The 16,413-nt window shown below is 45.1% G+C and overlaps 1 protein-coding gene across 2 annotated transcripts in view; it reads left to right on the top strand.

Annotated features, from left to right (window-relative positions):
• Positions 1–16,413, top strand: part of PRKCB (protein kinase C beta) — a 129,709-nt gene that overhangs the window by 72,545 nt on the left and 40,751 nt on the right. For both annotated transcript variants that reach the window (XM_075830515.1, XM_075830514.1), the window contains exons 4-8: positions 3,840–3,951; positions 6,584–6,712; positions 10,234–10,390; positions 10,484–10,618; positions 13,311–13,407. In XM_075830515.1, coding sequence (XP_075686630.1) covers positions 3,840–3,951; positions 6,584–6,712; positions 10,234–10,390; positions 10,484–10,618; positions 13,311–13,407 — 630 coding nt within the window. The remainder of the gene's footprint in view (positions 1–3,839; positions 3,952–6,583; positions 6,713–10,233; positions 10,391–10,483; positions 10,619–13,310; positions 13,408–16,413) is intronic.

Below are 16,413 nucleotides of genomic sequence, written 5' to 3'. Positions count from 1 at the left end.
GAGGTTCAGAATTCTAAAAAACATGTCTGTTTTCTTCTCCATGGGTTGTCTGGTATTGCAGCTCGGATTCATTGGAGTGGATAAAGATGAGCTGCAATATCACACACAACCTGTGGACAAGTGTGGCGCTGTTTTTAGAAAAAAAAGCAGCTGTTCTTCTCTAATCCTGGACAACCCAGAAAGGTCTAGGCCCAGCCTCCCTATATATTGTTTATATCGTCAGTCCTCTCCGATCTGCCCGTACGGGAATGTAATCAGTCGGCTCTCGGCATCGTTTCCTCTTCTTTCCAGTATCTTATTACAACCCGTATTGATTCTCCATTCAGTTCCCCCGTCAACACTTTGTTTTCTACTCTGGGTGAAATAATTTATTTTTCTCCTCGTACGATACAGACTTTCGATACTGACCGCGTTCTTTATACCGCAGACGCCACATTGATATTCTGCTATTAACTATCCGCACACACATTGATTCCTGCTTTGTTCTCCAGTTCCCGTTGCTTTGGTTTAATTTATGACGATCGTTACACGAATACAAAGCCGCAGGGACGTTTATCTCGGGGTTGCACCTTTTTAATGAAGTTTAGGTAGATTTTCACACGGGAAAAAAATTGTCTTTCACCTTATGTTAGAAGTAGAGCACAGGCAGGTCAGGGAATAAAGGGACTCTGGCTCGTAGGTGGCTTGTCTGCCGGAATTAAAGAATCCACCGAAAATATAAATCCGTTTTTGAAGTTTTATCTGACTATGGGAAAGCAGGGAGATCACGAAGATCAGCTCCTAGATGGGTCGTCACTCTGCTTTCCCAGAGCCCTGAATGGCAAGTCTGCCTACTTATGCCGTGACCTATGTGCCAGACCCCACAATTGACTTGGCTTTCTGGCGTCTGGGGAAAACTGGGCGACTTCCGAGCGTATAATATATTAAATGGTTCATGTCACGAGTCGCTTGCGGCACAGATTACGTTCTCTGACCGCTCTTCTCTCCTGGCGATCAATACTTCCTGCTGACTATAGGATCTGTCTTCGGTTTGTAGGAAATCTGGGAAATTATATTCCAAGGACCAACAGCACAGAAAAATAAATATCACATCTATCAGGCTGTGTTCGCACGTAGCTGTAAATTTGCATATTTTCTCTCGCAAAATCGCAGTAGAACCACGCCATTTTGTCGCCACATGCACGATGCTAACACAGCCTGATCAATGTATATGATCAAATACCAAACAATGGAAAGGTCTTGCACATAAATGGGATTAGGATGTCACTCTTAAAGGGCCAGCACTAAACCTAATGTCGGTACCTTTTATAAATTGGTGGAAGACAATCTGCTAATTTAGTCACACTTACATATAGAGATTCTCTGAACTTGAGATCTATGACGTAAAGGGGTAACAAAGAGCCTAGTTTTCAATGGCTGATAACAGGGAACAATAGTTTGTATGAACTTGCACAGCCAGTGCAGATACAGTACACTTTAGATTCAGTGTCCCTTTAAGGAGCGGTTTTTCAATACGCAGTCCATAGGCGAGGTCTGATGTGCTTACTGATAATAATTGTAGAACATGTGACAACCATGAATCACCCCCCCCCCCTCCCCTGTTGGCATCTCTGAATGGCGCGGTTGGGTTGTGGTTTATTGCCCTGATGTAGAGCTCCTAGTAGCCTCACTGCTCTGTCATAGTGTTCAATAGCATCTGCGTCCGAAGAACGGAAACACTTGAATGTGGCGTCGCTACCGTTGTAGCAGCCATGGGGGCGGGGGGGGGGGCCATGCCGCGGGCCCCCGTAGCAGCCGCTATGGATGCTACAGCGGTCATTATGCCACTGGTTGTTAATCTGTCTCTTGCAGGCACAGAGGGATTTTTAACCTGGTGATGGATTGGGGAAGACTACAGCAGTGTGCGCTTTATGGTTTTATAAATGGCGGTCTGAGATTGATGCCTTTTGGCGGGTCAAGACATCCCAACAAAATAGACCATCTGCAAACGCTTATCGCGCAGTAAAACCCCCATCACTTCTGGTCAGGGTTTCGATGTTAAATCTTGTTTGATGACAACTAGTATGACCGTCTGTACAGCTCGCCCAGGGGTAGTCGCCCAACGTTTCCAGACTTCTAAATGACAAATCTTCCTAGGTGGGCAGCGATACATCTCTTGGTCCTTTACTGACGTTCAACTTGTCATATTTACTATTCAGGGCTCTAGAAAAGCTGGATGACACCCAATTTTGGAAGTTTTGGGCATGACTGTATTGGTTGTTACTTAACCTTGTTAGGAAAGGAGAACTATAGCGGAGGTTCAATTCTTATCTGCATTCTGCTCATCCCCCTTCTGCTTGGGACCCCCCTGCTTTGGTGGACCCTACGATTCCTTGCATTATGTGGACGGCCATAGTCATAACAGTGAGAGAAGCTCTTTAAGTGATATAATTTTGACAGCATGCGTCTGCCACTAGAGGGAGCTCACTGTATATGGATGCATACAGCTAAGAGCTGCTTAATTCTGCATTCAGAGAGCTCCCCCTAGTGACTGCTGCAGGTAGCTGCTGTGATGGTGTCAGGGGAAACAGTTCAGTGCCAGTCCTCCCCTTTCACAAATTTTTAGGTGCAATGTCTGCCTGTCTCTTCTATATAGTCTAGTAATGCAGTGCATGTAAGCTCGGGCACTCCAGGGTTTCTGGAAAGGGCTATTAGGGCCCTTTGGGACTTGTAGTTCTACAGCCTGGCATTGAAGTTGGTCTTTGTCGCAGGCATCTGTAGTGTATAATAAGAGGCAGACATGGCATCCAGACTGCCTGGTGTCACATCGCGCCATCTCTCGCGGGCTGCTATAAGAAGACTGCCCTCACCTCATCTCTTCTGCCAGATGAAAATGAAATTGAAATGACTTCCAATTAGAGTCTTCAGAGTGTTTTAATGAAGTGCTTGCTGTCATGGAATGATGTGCACAGGGCTGGGAAATTGCCAGTACAGAGTTTTGTACGAAGCCTCTCCCGTGTAATTGAGAATCGGATACGTTAAGTGCCCATGTGGTGGTGCCCGGCGACTGGCAGCTGGTGTCGTTTCTCTTCCTGCCAACTGTTTAGTGACGGATGCGGAATGAGGTTGGATCACAAAAGTGACTTTGACGCTGATCACCTTTGCCTCTCCAAGTACAGTTGGAGCAGCCTTTATTGAGTGAAATGGCGCCATCATTCACCTCCTGCATGAATTAAAGGTTCTTGATAAAAAAAAAACACTACCTGTCTAAGTCATCCTTTTCTATCATTCTATCTGATTCTGGGAAAGTTGGGTGATAAGCCACATGACTGCCATTGCAGCTCTGAGGGTTGTCATCCATCTTTCCTAGAGTACTGAATAGTAAATCTACCCTGCTGTGCAAAAATACATGCCCCCCATATTATTGCAAAACAAGGCATATTTAGGATCTTGGGAGAGCTGGGTGACGAGCCCTCTGGGGATGATCCACCTTCTGGTAATAGCAGCCATATTCGTCATCACCCTCCTTACGGTAATATACAAATAAGAATAGGCTGAATAGACTAAAGAGGGCGAGTCAAGGACTTTAAGGGGCAGTGCTCCATGATAAAGACATTAGGCCAGGATCGCACACACCGTTTTGGTGCCATTTTTGGCTGTTTGAGCCAAAGTCAGAAGTTGATCCATAAGGAAGGAAAGGTATAAAGAAAAGACGGACGCATCTCCTTTTTTTTGTGTACTCTCCGGTGTTTGGCTAAAAAAAAACTGAGCCAAAAACTGCATAAAAAATTTGTGTGTGATCTTGGCCTTAGTGACCATTATCTATCGCCTGCAATGATTGTTCTTTCTTTTATATCCAGGATCCCAGAAGTAAGCACAAGTTTAAAATCCACACGTATTCCAGCCCGACGTTCTGTGACCACTGTGGCTCCCTGCTGTACGGCCTCATTCACCAAGGGATGAAGTGTGAAAGTAAGACGACTCTGCTGTGTGTCAGCTCCTCCGTGTACAGCGCTGTCCCTGACGCTTCTCCCGTCCACCTGTCAATCGAGTGTCATTTATATCACTGTGGCTGTCCCTTCTTTCTTTTTCTTTCTTTTCCTTTCTTTTCCTTTCTTTCTTTCTTTCTTTCTTTCTTTCTTTCTTTCTTTCTTTCTTTCTTTCTTTCTTTCTTTCTTTCTTTCTTTCTTTCTTTCTTTCTTTCTTTCTTTCTTTCTTTCTTTCTTTCTTTCTTTCTTTCTTTCTTTCTTTCTTTCTTTCTTTCTTTCTTTCTTTCTTTCTTTCTTTCTTTCTTTCTTTCTTTCTTTCTTTCTTTCTTTCTTTCTTTCTTTCTTTCTTTCTTTCTTTCTTTCTTTCTTTCTTTCTTTCTTTCTTTCTTTCTTTCTTTCTTTCTTTCTTTCTTTCTTTCTTTCTTTCTTTCTTTCTTTCTTTCTTTCTTTCTTTCTTTCTTTCTTTCTTTCTTTTTCTTTTCTCTTTCTTAACTTTTCTCTTTCTTTCTTTCCTTTTCTCTTTCTTTCTTTCCTTTTCTCTTTTTCTTTCTTTCCTTTTCTCTTTTTCTTTCTTTCCTTTTCTCTTTTTCTTTCTTTCTTTCCTTTTTCTCTTTCTTCTTTTTCCTTTCTTCTTTTTCCCGGCTGTAATGTAATTAAATTCTGCCACAAAATAATGATCATTGTAAACACTTTGTGACACACAGGAGAATTCTGTGCTATAGAACCCTTTTTGTCACTTTGTATCATTTTGTGCCCTATGATCTCACTTTAGAACACAGAACTTAGTTTTTTTTTTTTTTTAAAAGGCACAAGTTACAAATGGCGCCCATAAATGTGAAGAGCAGTTTGTTGTACAGTTTATAAACTTCTGTGAAATGAAGTCCTATAACACAGCAGTCTCTCTTTTTCTTCTCTTCACATGACTGTCCAGACAGAGGAGCGTTCTCCTTTAGGGATTCTTATGAAACCTTGCACAGTATTTGCAAAAGAGGGATAGGGTGGATGATTTATTTAATATATGTCATTTTCCATTTGCATAGTGACATCGTATTCCACAAGGCTGACATCACTCAGAACCTGTCACCAGTGATAGGGGTTACCCACTTTTCCCTATTAGAGAATATAGATGCAATATTTTTCTGGAACCCTCTGCTTTGTACCTCCCACTATGGGGGTCTTGGACTCTGACGGACTCAGTATGACCATGTATTATATGGCCACTCATTCACTTGAATGGGCACAATGTTATTTTGTTGAATTTTAGCTATATAATATATATGATACTGTTCATTTTATGCCAAATATATGTAAAATAATAAAAGGCCCCCAACCCCATTCCCAAAAACTCAAAAACCCTATATATCAGAATCAACCATATACACAGAAGTGTACATCGCACCACGGCTGTACTTTTTATAAGTGATAATCCAACCACCTGCGTTGCAGTCTGTGTCTATATTGTGACCAGCCTGTAGTCAGCCGACTCGTCTGCGGGGTCATTCATTGCTTGGGAGAACAGCTTTGACTGTTTATCTGGCAGCCATGCTATTTTTAATACATAGGAAGAAAAAAAAAATCTCTCTTTTTGTTTTGTGACTTGTAAAATGTACAGACAGAGAAATGTGTACAGATGGAGGGTCAAAGTCAAATAAATGATCCTGACCTTGACTAGCAGCAGTTCTCCTGAATATGTTAGTGTACAGAGCCCTCTGCTGGTCACCACTAGAATGACATGAATTTTAAAAATAAACTAGGAATTGACTGGCTGTATATATTTACTGTCTGTACATATATATCTTCTAGCGTTATGTAAATAAAGTTCTGACACTTTCTAATATACCTTTGTTTCAATTCCTTTACCATTTTTAAGATCTCTGCTTGGTGTCAGTAAATAGGAACGTTTGTTTACATCGAGACTGAAAACCTGTGCAGGGTTTAAGTGTGTCAGAGCTTTCTCTTTTAACAAGCCTAGAAGCTGTGTGAACGCGGCACGATCAGGACAGGTTTTCAGTCTCTGGACGTTCACAACAAATGTTTCTGTTCACAGACGCCAAACAGATCTTGAAAATGGTGAGACATTGAAACCCGAAGTATATTCGCAAGTTGCTGAACTTTTCTGGTTGTAGATAGATAATTGTATAATAAAGACTCTTTTTAAAGTGGTGGTCTCGTGAACAATATGGACGTCATAGAGGGGGGGGGGGCGGGTTCCCCACTCGCCCTGGCAGACCTAAAGCGCCCATGTTGTACGAGGTCGGCCCTTTGTTTGAATGGCCACCAAGTAATAATACATTTCTTCTGAAGTGGCTGAAGAATGTACGACAAGACCAGGGTCCCCCCGGCAAGTACATCTGATTGCCGGGGTTTATGAAGATCGACTCTGCTGACCACTGGGTCGGCTTCTTTTTAAAAAAATGGTTGCCTTTGTATAATATCCCTTTTTAAAACAAGCCAGTTGCTTGCCTCAGAGAGAACAGCTGGCCATCATGTGGGGAAGGGGTTGTGGACTTTTCTTAGATAAAGGGGTTCACGTCTGAAAAAAATCCCTCCCCCCACCATGACGATGCTGGTACCGCTCTGCATTCACTATATTATGTGTATTTCTTTGTTTTCAGCATGTATGATGAATGTACACAAACGCTGTGTAATGAACGTCCCGAGCCTCTGCGGGACCGACCACACCGAACGCCGTGGAAGAATACACATCAAAGCGGAGATCAGCAAGGAGGTGCTGACCGTTGCGGGTGAGTCACTTTGCTTTAGGTTACTGAATTCAGGCTTAGAGGAGACTTATGGGGAAATAACACCACATCGGCAAAAGTATGTGAACACCTGATCATAAAATCCATATGGGCATTACGGAGACGTTTGTCGTCCACTTTGCACCATTTATCGAAGAAGGATTTTCACCCGATTTTGGAAAATATCTGGAGGGTATCGTGTTAGTTGGACGACTATGTTGGTGATGAGTTATGGTGCGCACTCGGTGCCCCATGCCCATTATTCCTTAGGGCCCAGACTACTTAGTCCACATCTTCCGGCTTGTTATCTGCAACAAAGCGCACCAGATAGGTCGTCTCCAGAAGGAAGAAAACTGTGTCTAGTGACACATATAGGTGACTACCCTGTAAGTCAATGTCTGACCCCCTATAGAGTCTTGAACTATGACTCTGATTAATAGCCAAACCAGAGCCAACCATCTGTAGACAGCACTGTTTCGCAGTCGTTGCTCATCAGTAGGGTTCTGGTTGGCTGAGTGAGATGCCTTTGTAGCAGCTCTTGTAAGGTACTTATTCTCCTTGCAAAGATCCAGCTAGTAGGAGGTCTTAAAGGGGTTGTCCCAAAATTAAAAAAAATAAATCCGACATAATATAGTGCATTACAATCTGACAAACCAGCTCTGTATCTTACATAGATCCAGAGATGTCATTCATTGATTCGATTGCTCTGCTAGATTTTCTTCAGGCAGGCAGCTCAGGGGGCGTGTCCGTTTTACTGCAGCTCCTCCCCTCCATAGTAGGTTATATAGGCAGATTATTCTGTTTCACTGCCTCTTCCTCTCTAGAAGAAGCTTTACAAATCCCCCCATCACGTGTCTTTTTAGAGGGAGAGCCCAGTCCTATATAACAGAAGAAGAGGGAGAGCCCAGCCCTATGTAACAGAAGAAGAGGGAGAGCCCAGCCCTATGTAACAGAAGAAGAGGGAGAGCCCAGCCCTATGTAACAGAAGAAGAGGGAGAGCCCAGCCCTATGTAACAGAAGAGGGAGAGCCCAGCCCTATGTAACAGAAGAAGAGGGAGAGCCCAGCCCTATGTAACAGAAGAAGAGGGAGAGCCCAGCCCTATGTAACAGAAGAAGAGGGAGAGCCCAGCCCTATGTAACAGAAGAAGAGGGAGAGCCCAGCCCTATGTAACAGAAGAAGAGGGAGAGCCCAGCCCTATGTAACAGAAGAAGAGGGAGAGCCCAGCCCTATGTAACAGAAGAAGAGGGAGAGCCCAGCCCTATGTAACAGAAGAAGAGGGAGAGCCCAGCCCTATGTAACAGAAGAAGAGGGAGAGCCCAGCCCTATGTAACAGAAGAAGAGGGAGAGCCCAGCCCTATGTAACAGAAGAAGAGGGAGAGCCCAGCCCTATGTAACAGAAGAAGAGGGAGAGCCCAGCCCTATGTAACAGAAGAAGAGGGAGAGCCCAGCCCTATGTAACAGAAGAAGAGGGAGAGCCCAGCCCTATGTAACAGAAGAAGAGGGAGAGCCCAGCCCTATGTAACAGAAGAAGAGGGAGAGCCCAGCCCTATGTAACAGAAGAAGAGGGAGAGCCCAGCCCTATGTAACAGAAGAAGAGGGAAAGTCTGCATCTTACAGGGAGAGGGAGAGCTCCACGCAGTATGTAAGCAGTGCCGTATGCCGGCTTTCTCTTCATCTAAGCAAACTGCTGGCTCTCCTGTGTGTTTTACTGTGTGCGTCCCCATCCTCGCTACAAGCGGATTATAAATAAAAGCTGCTTCTCTACCTCTTTACCGACAAGCAGAGAAGGCTTTTCCTACTGACTGTTGGCAGTTGTAAAGTGGAATTGCGCATGTGCGTCCTCCCTCATTCAGCTCAGCAGGAGATCTGTACATTACTATACAGATTGAACACCAGGGGGCACTAATATAATGAAGTAAAGGGAATATCTCACAACAGGGGCATTTTTGTAACATAAGATAAATTATAAAACTGATTTTTAATGCTGAATTATATTGCAATAACATTTAATACAGGAACAAAAAACCTTGAACGATGTTACCTGGGAAAAAAGTTCTCTGTACTGATGGGGAGCAACAACTCCGAAACAGTGCTGTCTACAGATTGGTTGTCTCTCTGGTTTGGTTATTAAACGAAGTTATGTTTCAAGGCTCTATAAAAAATTGGACATTGACTTACAGGATAATCACCTTTAGGTGGCACTAGACTGTTTTCTTTCTTCTGGTGGATAGCTATTTTGCATACTTCTTTCCCAGAAAGCATTGTCCTTTCGACTCCCTACCTGCTGGATCTCCACAATGAGAATCACTACCATCCAAAACCTTTACTAAAAAATGTTTGCCTGTGTTGGCAGGAAACTCATTAACATCTTTCAGGTGGCAGATAAAGCCATCAAGCTCCTCGGGTGGTCGACTTCTATGTTTTCAGTTGTCACTTGTTCTACAGTCCCTAAGTGTAGTGATAAATGATCGGATACAATCAGGGGCTGCATACTGTGTCAGCCGTTGTACTACAGTCCTATAGTTTAATGATAAATTTTAATTATTGGATACAGTTAGAGCTGCATTCAATGTGACCCTCTCTGCTGCATTACCTACTTTTTACCACTAGATGGCACCATATTACTGCCAGACATTAACTTGGCAGAGAACACAAATGTCATCTTTGTGTGTGTGTTGCCAGTTTTCGCTTTCATCATGGCTGAGCCAGCGGTCGTGCTGATGCAGGCTGCCGTCTGGGTGTTTGTTAGTTTGCTGTATACTGCACGTCTGCATTCAAGCCGTATCTCACGGTCCGTGAAGAAACAGATCCTGTATTCACCCATGCAACATTTCTGCTCACTATATGGAGTCTTTATTAAGTAGTGATGCAAAACATTACCTGTGGTTACCTGCAGTCCTATGTAAAACCGGATATAGCTCATAGTAATCTTATAGTGAGTTGTGCTAAATGTCAAAGTCCAATCCTCTTTATCTGGAGGGGTCGGAGTTATAAGACTTTCAGCTTTGCCAGTGTACCCATCAGACGGCATCCATCGATTACGCAGAATTAATATTCGTTCTTTTGATGGCATTCATTTATTACACAAAATTAATATCAGTTCTTTCCTGGTCTCATTATAAAAAGAGCCTTGCAGGAGTTGATCAGCATGGGCACTGCAGCTATCGGGAAATGCTGGGTGTTGTAGTATTGAAATTCTCCCGTTGCTGGTTAGCACGCAGATGGACCATTTCCTATACAGGATCGCACTGGGGAGTCATTGCAGCGAACGGGCCGATGGAGTCCTGCTCCCGGGGATTTTCTTGCACGGTTTAACCCACTTTTGTTCAGTGGCATCCTGGTTCACTGGCTAATAGAGGGTGGGGGGGGGGGGGTCCTAAGTGGTGGAACCCCCTTGTAACATCCCAAATCATGGGTCATGTGGACGGTGTGGTCCTATAAGATGTAGTCCCAAGTCTACTAGGGTGACACATCCTCTTTAGTGAAATCTACTTTGTACAGTCCCTGATTTTTTTTTCTTTAGTTGGAGAAGGAAGAAATCTGGTTCCTATGGACCCTAATGGACTCTCCGATCCATATGTGAAATTGAAGCTCATCCCCGACCCCAAAGGAGAAAGCAAGCAGAAGACCAAAACCATCAAATGTTCCCTCAACCCTACATTCAACGAGACCTTTAAATTGTGAGTGACTCCTGAATGATTCCGGTCATTACCGTCGGCCGGGACTAATAACTCGTATTCCTTGTGACCTGTCCAGTGTCTTTTCTTTGATAGTAACTTGAAGGAGTCGGACAAGGATCGCAGGTTATCGGTGGAGATTTGGGACTGGGACCTCACCAGCAGGAACGACTTCATGGGTTCACTGTCATTTGGCATTTCAGAGCTCCAGAAGGCCAGTGTGGATGGCTGGTAAGAGTCCTATATGAATATAAGGGGGGCAGAGGACTGATATCCGGGAGAAAGTGAAGACTATTCTGTATAGTGCTTGAGACACAAGTGGGTGGAACATGACGGCAAGCACAGATCTTCAAAATTGTGATGAATTGATACACATTCATTCATTCCCTTACGTCTAGACCAGGGGTCTCAAACTCGGCCGGGTAAGTGGGCCACATATAGAAAAAATGTGAAGTTGACGGGCCGCATTACTTTCAAATTTGATACATTACAAAATTATTGTTAATTAGTTATTTGAACTACTATAACAATACTACATTACTATAATAAATGCGCTAGGTTTAAACTTACCGGAAATTTGCGAGATTTCTCCACGTGCTTATTTCAACAATCCAGTTTTACAGTTTAAGTGTCGCTAAATGCAGTCGGGCAGCTCAGTTGGCAGCGTTTGGCAGACGCACAAATGTCAAAATTAGGCAGCCCCTCTGTAGATGCTGCCACCGTGCCCTCTGTAGATGCTGCCACCGAGCCCTCTGTAGATGCTGCCACCGTGCCCTCTGTAGATGCTGCCACCGTGCCCTCTGTAGATGCTGCCACCGTGCCCTCTGTAGATGCTGCCACCGTGCCCTCTGTAGATGCTGCCACCGTGCCCTCTGTAGATGCTGCCACCGTGCCCTCTGTAGATGCTGCCACACACACCCCCAGTAGATGGCTCCATTGGGGCTCCCTCTAGGAGTGGAATCCCCAGCCAGAGCGTTGCCGACCTTTTGGCCAGGGATTCCTCTGCTGGAGGAGCCCCTGATGTCACTGTTCATACACAGTGACGTCAGGGGATCCTCCTGGACCAGAATGTGATGTCAGGGGCAACCCCAGAGCCGGTGTCCCAGAGCGGAGCACTAGTATAGGCTCTGCTCCAGAACTCTGGGGAAGCAACTGACATCGGTGTCCATATATGGACAGTGATGTCAGGGGCTTGCCCAGAGCTGGAGTCCCGGAGCAGAGCCGCTTCTAGCACCCTGCCTGGAATTTCAGCTCTGCTCCTGACATCACTGTTCATATATGGAAAGAGATGTCAGGGCCAACCCCAGAGCTGGAGTCCCGGGCAGAAAACTACTAGCGCTCCTACTGGGACTCCAGCTGTGCTCCTGACATCACTGTCTAGTTCTGGGGAAGCCCTAGACATCGCTGTCCATATGTGCTATGTTAGCGCTCTGCCCGAGACTCCGCTCTGGGGAAGACCCTGACAAAACTGTCCATATATGGACAGCGATGTCAGGGATTTCACAGAGAACCGGAGCAGAGCCGATACTAGGCCGCGTGCTTGAGACCCCTAGTCTAGACGCTAAAATCCTGTCTGAACAACACTGCATCCCGGCTCCTTTACAAGAGAGAGCGCTGATGCTCTGTAACGGGCAGTGCAACTGCTTACATTCACTTACTGCAAGCAGATATATTTGAAAGTGGTTATGAACGGAAACACAAAGTGTATTAGAAAGTTGCAGAATTTTTTATTTATACAATTCTTTATTTATATAAAATTGGATTTGAAGGGTTGAGTCAAGGTCCTGCTGGTTACACGCTTTTGGTCTGGACACACTCCTCCATTCATCTCCCCCCAGCGCCGTCCTCCAAATTCTCATTTCCTCTCTGGTTCTGCGGTGCATGAAGACGCTTATCTGTCCTCATCTCCAGGAAATCATTTTTACTCCATTGTCCGCCTGACTTACATGGTACGAGAAGTTCAGCCTGTTCTCTTATTCATTGTAACCGCGTCGCTGCGGATCTCTGCCTGCCCTATCATTTCTATGACCGCGGTCTTATTGATGGCGATCATCATCATCGCCGTACACAAATGACTATATAACAGGAAGACTGAGAACAGACGCACAGATGATGCCTACAAAGTGTAGAGATGACACAATCTCATTTACTTAAGGGAGCGCCACCTAAAAATGGTCCCAGCAAAGAAGTGGTATTACCTAGGGCAATAAAGGGGCTAATGGTCACATTCCTGGTGGCCTAGGGCAGGGGTCCGCAACCTTCGGCACTCCAGCTGCTGTGACACTACAATTCCCAGCATGCCCTGACAGCCAAAGGCTGTCATTGTCAATTGTAGTTTCGCAACAGCTGGAGCGCCGTAGGTTTCTGACCTTTGATTTACGGTAATAAGTGTTAAAATGGCGCTAAAATTTTGTTTTATGTATATATACTAAACCCTGTGCTGAATTATGTTATAATATATTTTATATATTATAATATATCTGATACAGAGCTCCAAATCCACTGCTTACCTTCACACTGCCAAGATAAAATTATAACATTTCTGGCTGCCTGCCACTAGAGGGCGCTCAGTGCATACAGACTTATAAAGTCAATGGAGCTGTATAAATTTAGATGTGGAAAGCTCCACTTATTGGCGACGCAGGTACAGCTCTGGGGGCTGGAGAGTAAGTTCTCTGGACAAATGTTACTTGGGTTCTGGATTATAATTTGACCACGGTGATCATCTGAATGGAGATTATTCCTCTGATTTCATGGGTTTCCTCTGACAGTACTACTTTGTCTTTCTATACATTTGGCCCAAAGTGTTTGTATAAAGTGGGATAATTTGTTTGTGGGTCCCGCTGGGGACAGGGACTGATATGACTGCGTCACCTGTACAGCGCTGCGTAAATACTGGGAAATATTATTTTGTTTGTTCCAGGTTCAAGTTGCTCAGCCAAGAAGAAGGCGAGTATTTCAATGTGCCTGTGCCACCCGAGGGAGAAGAAGGAAATGAGGAACTTCGGCAAAAGTTTGAGGTACGTTAAATTATCAGAACCTTGTAATGATACAAACTCTGCAGTACAACAGAAACCTCCTTATCACGTACCTCTCAGATGGTCATTTTTCATTTAAAAGTTTGGACCGCCCCATTTTCAGATTATGGGTCACCCAGACAAGAAACCCCATTCTGTTAGCGCCAAGCTTACTGCAGTGTCAAGGCCTGTCTTGAGATTAAAGCTGTTTTCCCAAAATCATTATTTATCACCTATACACAGGATAGGTGATAAATATCTGATCGGTGGGGGTCTGACCACTGGGACCCCCACCGATCACGAGAACAGGCTTACCTTGCCTGCCTTTCCGGTGAGCCCCGTAGGAATGGAGCGCTAGTGCGCATTGCTCGACCACAGCTCCATTCATTTCAATGCGGTTGCCGAAGATCTCGCTCGGCAGCACCATAAAAATGAATAGAGCGGTGGTCAAGCAATGCGCACTAGCGCTCCATTCCTATGTGGCTCCCAGGAATGGCACGGTAAGCCTGTTCTCGTAATTGATGGGGGTCCCAGCGGCCGGACCCCCACTGATCAGATATTTATCACCTATCCTGTGTATAAGTGATAAATAATGGTTATGGTAAAAACCAGATTAGGATATTTTTTTTTATCTGCTTGCTGACTTATTTTTGCAGATACCATAGACTGCCATTGTAGTGGTCTATGGAGCCTGTTATTTGGTCACCAGGTCACCGATCACGTAACATGGCTGCATTCTTAGGGTATGTTCACACGACAGCGTCCGTAACGGCTAAAATTACGGGGATGTTTTCAGGAGGAAACATCCCCGTAATTTCAGCCGTACCGGCATGTGCAGGCGCTTGAACGCCACGTCCATTACGGACGTAATTGGCGCTGCTTTTCATTGGAGTCAATGAATAACGGCTCCAATTACGCCCAAAGAAGTGACAGGTCACTTCTTTGACGCGGGTGTCTATTTACGCGCCGTCTTTTGACAGCGGCGCGTAAATATACGCCTCGTGTGAACAGACAAACGTCAGCCCATTGCTTTCAATGGGCAGATGTTTGTCAACGCTATTGAGGCGCATTTTTCGGACGTAATTCGGGGCAAAAACGCCCGAATTACGTCCGTAATTAGTGTGTGTGAACATACCCTTACACGCTGTCACTCTCCCTGTACTCTTCTCCCTCATTCTTTCCTAAAAGTCAATCTGGCCCTTTTTTCTCCTGTGTTCTTTCCTGACACAACATGGGGAACTAGGTACATGTCTGCTGCACTAAAAAGCTCCTCCTGCAGTCAAAACTCTTCGCTGCTCTATTGCCTGATATTGACTTTTACCCACAGCGGAGTTGTTAGATCTAATTCCTGACTATAGACGGTAGATAAACCACTGTTTGTTTTCAAGAAAAAAACAGAAGTATTGTGAATGCAGATCTGGATGTGACTAGAGGAAAAATGTGTTAAAAGTGAATCTAAGCTTTAGGTGTGCATTGGTGAGATTATTGCCTGTATTCATATAGTGACTATGGTCTGTGGCCGCTAAGCTCTGTTGGAGGAGATAAGTGTGATATCCAGCACGGTGTTTGTATTTCGTTCCCCCTGCAGTGGATTTACATATATATAAGCATACGTTGCCTTATCGGTTCTTCCCGCTCGCAGCCGGCTGAACGGAGATTGATTGACATTAATATTTGATTACCGGTCGTCTATTTTAGAAACTATTTTCCAGCCTCATATCCTGGAGGTCACAGGACGGTGGCTGAAGTGCAGCTGGAGGTAGCGTGTCAATCTCGTCTCCTTGATGAGTTCATTTTCCATTGATTTATCGGAGTTGCTGCCGGGACCTGCTCATCAGTTGGGCCGAGTCTCCCAGCTGTGTCCACAGCTTCTCCACCCGAGCCAGGGTCAGGCGGGCAGTGACCGGTCATCAGTCTCTTCTGTATGTGCCGTGCCCCAAACACCACGGTTATAGGAGACGCACAGGTAGGGCTTTGTTCACAACACTTTTGGAGCTTTGTCACAGATTGTCAGGTTTGAGAGACTGGGGCTGCGTGCAGTGTTATTCATCCCGTCAAAATGACGGGGACCGCAACGGATCCCGACAGACCCCATTATAAGTTAGAGGGGTCCTTTGGGTGTCCGTGTCATCTGCTGTCCTGATTTCGGTTATAGGCTGAAACCGGGACACAGATGTGAACAGATAATATAATAGATTATAATGGGGTCTGTCGGGTTCCATCTGTTGATCGGAAGAATAGCGCTGCGTGCCGCGCTATTCTTTCTGTTAAATCTGACCGAATCTACGGCGCAAGTGTGAACATGAGCCTCAGATGTCTTTCAGGATAAAAACCTATGGGGGGGGGGTTTATTGAAAGGTTGCTGAACGTTTGACACGGCCATAGTGACACGTCTGAAGTTTTGAATGGTGGGGGTCCGAGCACTGAGACACCCACCAATCGCTAAAACAAGGCTTCAGAAGCGCTCGGGTGAGCACTACGCCGCTTCGTTTGTGATCGAGTGAGCGGTGTACGGACTCATAGACTTTCTATTGAGCCCGTACAACGCTCTGAGGAAAGCCAATCCGAAACGAAGTGGTCTAGTGCTCACCCGAGTCCTTCTGCTGCCTTGTTTTAGCCATCGGTGGGGGTCTCAGTGCTTGGACCACCACCGAGCAAAACTTCTGATATGTCACTGCGACACATCAAAAGTTTTTTAAAACTTTACTTAGGCCCCATGCACATGAGCCTTACAAATTCTTCCGCAATTACGGACCCATTGTGTTGGCCGCGGATACCTTTCCGTATCACTACGGATGGGTGTCCATGCCGTAGAAATGTGCCGGGAATTATGGAGCATGTCAGTCTTTTCGTGTTTTACGGGCCGTGCTCCCATACATTGTGGGTTGTGCCCACAATGGCGGGCCGTGATTACGGGCACGGCTGTTTGCATGGGGCCTTCAACTTTAATTCTGTCCTAAATGTAGAGCGGGGGAAACTAGACCTGCAGAAAATGTGCCAAATGCATCA

The sequence above is a fragment of the Rhinoderma darwinii genome, chromosome 6, assembly GCF_050947455.1.
Source record: "Rhinoderma darwinii isolate aRhiDar2 chromosome 6, aRhiDar2.hap1, whole genome shotgun sequence".
In the NCBI taxonomy this organism is placed as follows: Eukaryota; Metazoa; Chordata; class Amphibia; order Anura; family Rhinodermatidae; genus Rhinoderma; species Rhinoderma darwinii.
The sequence above is the reverse complement of the archived record's forward strand: the minus strand, read 5'-3'. Positions and strand labels throughout refer to the sequence as shown.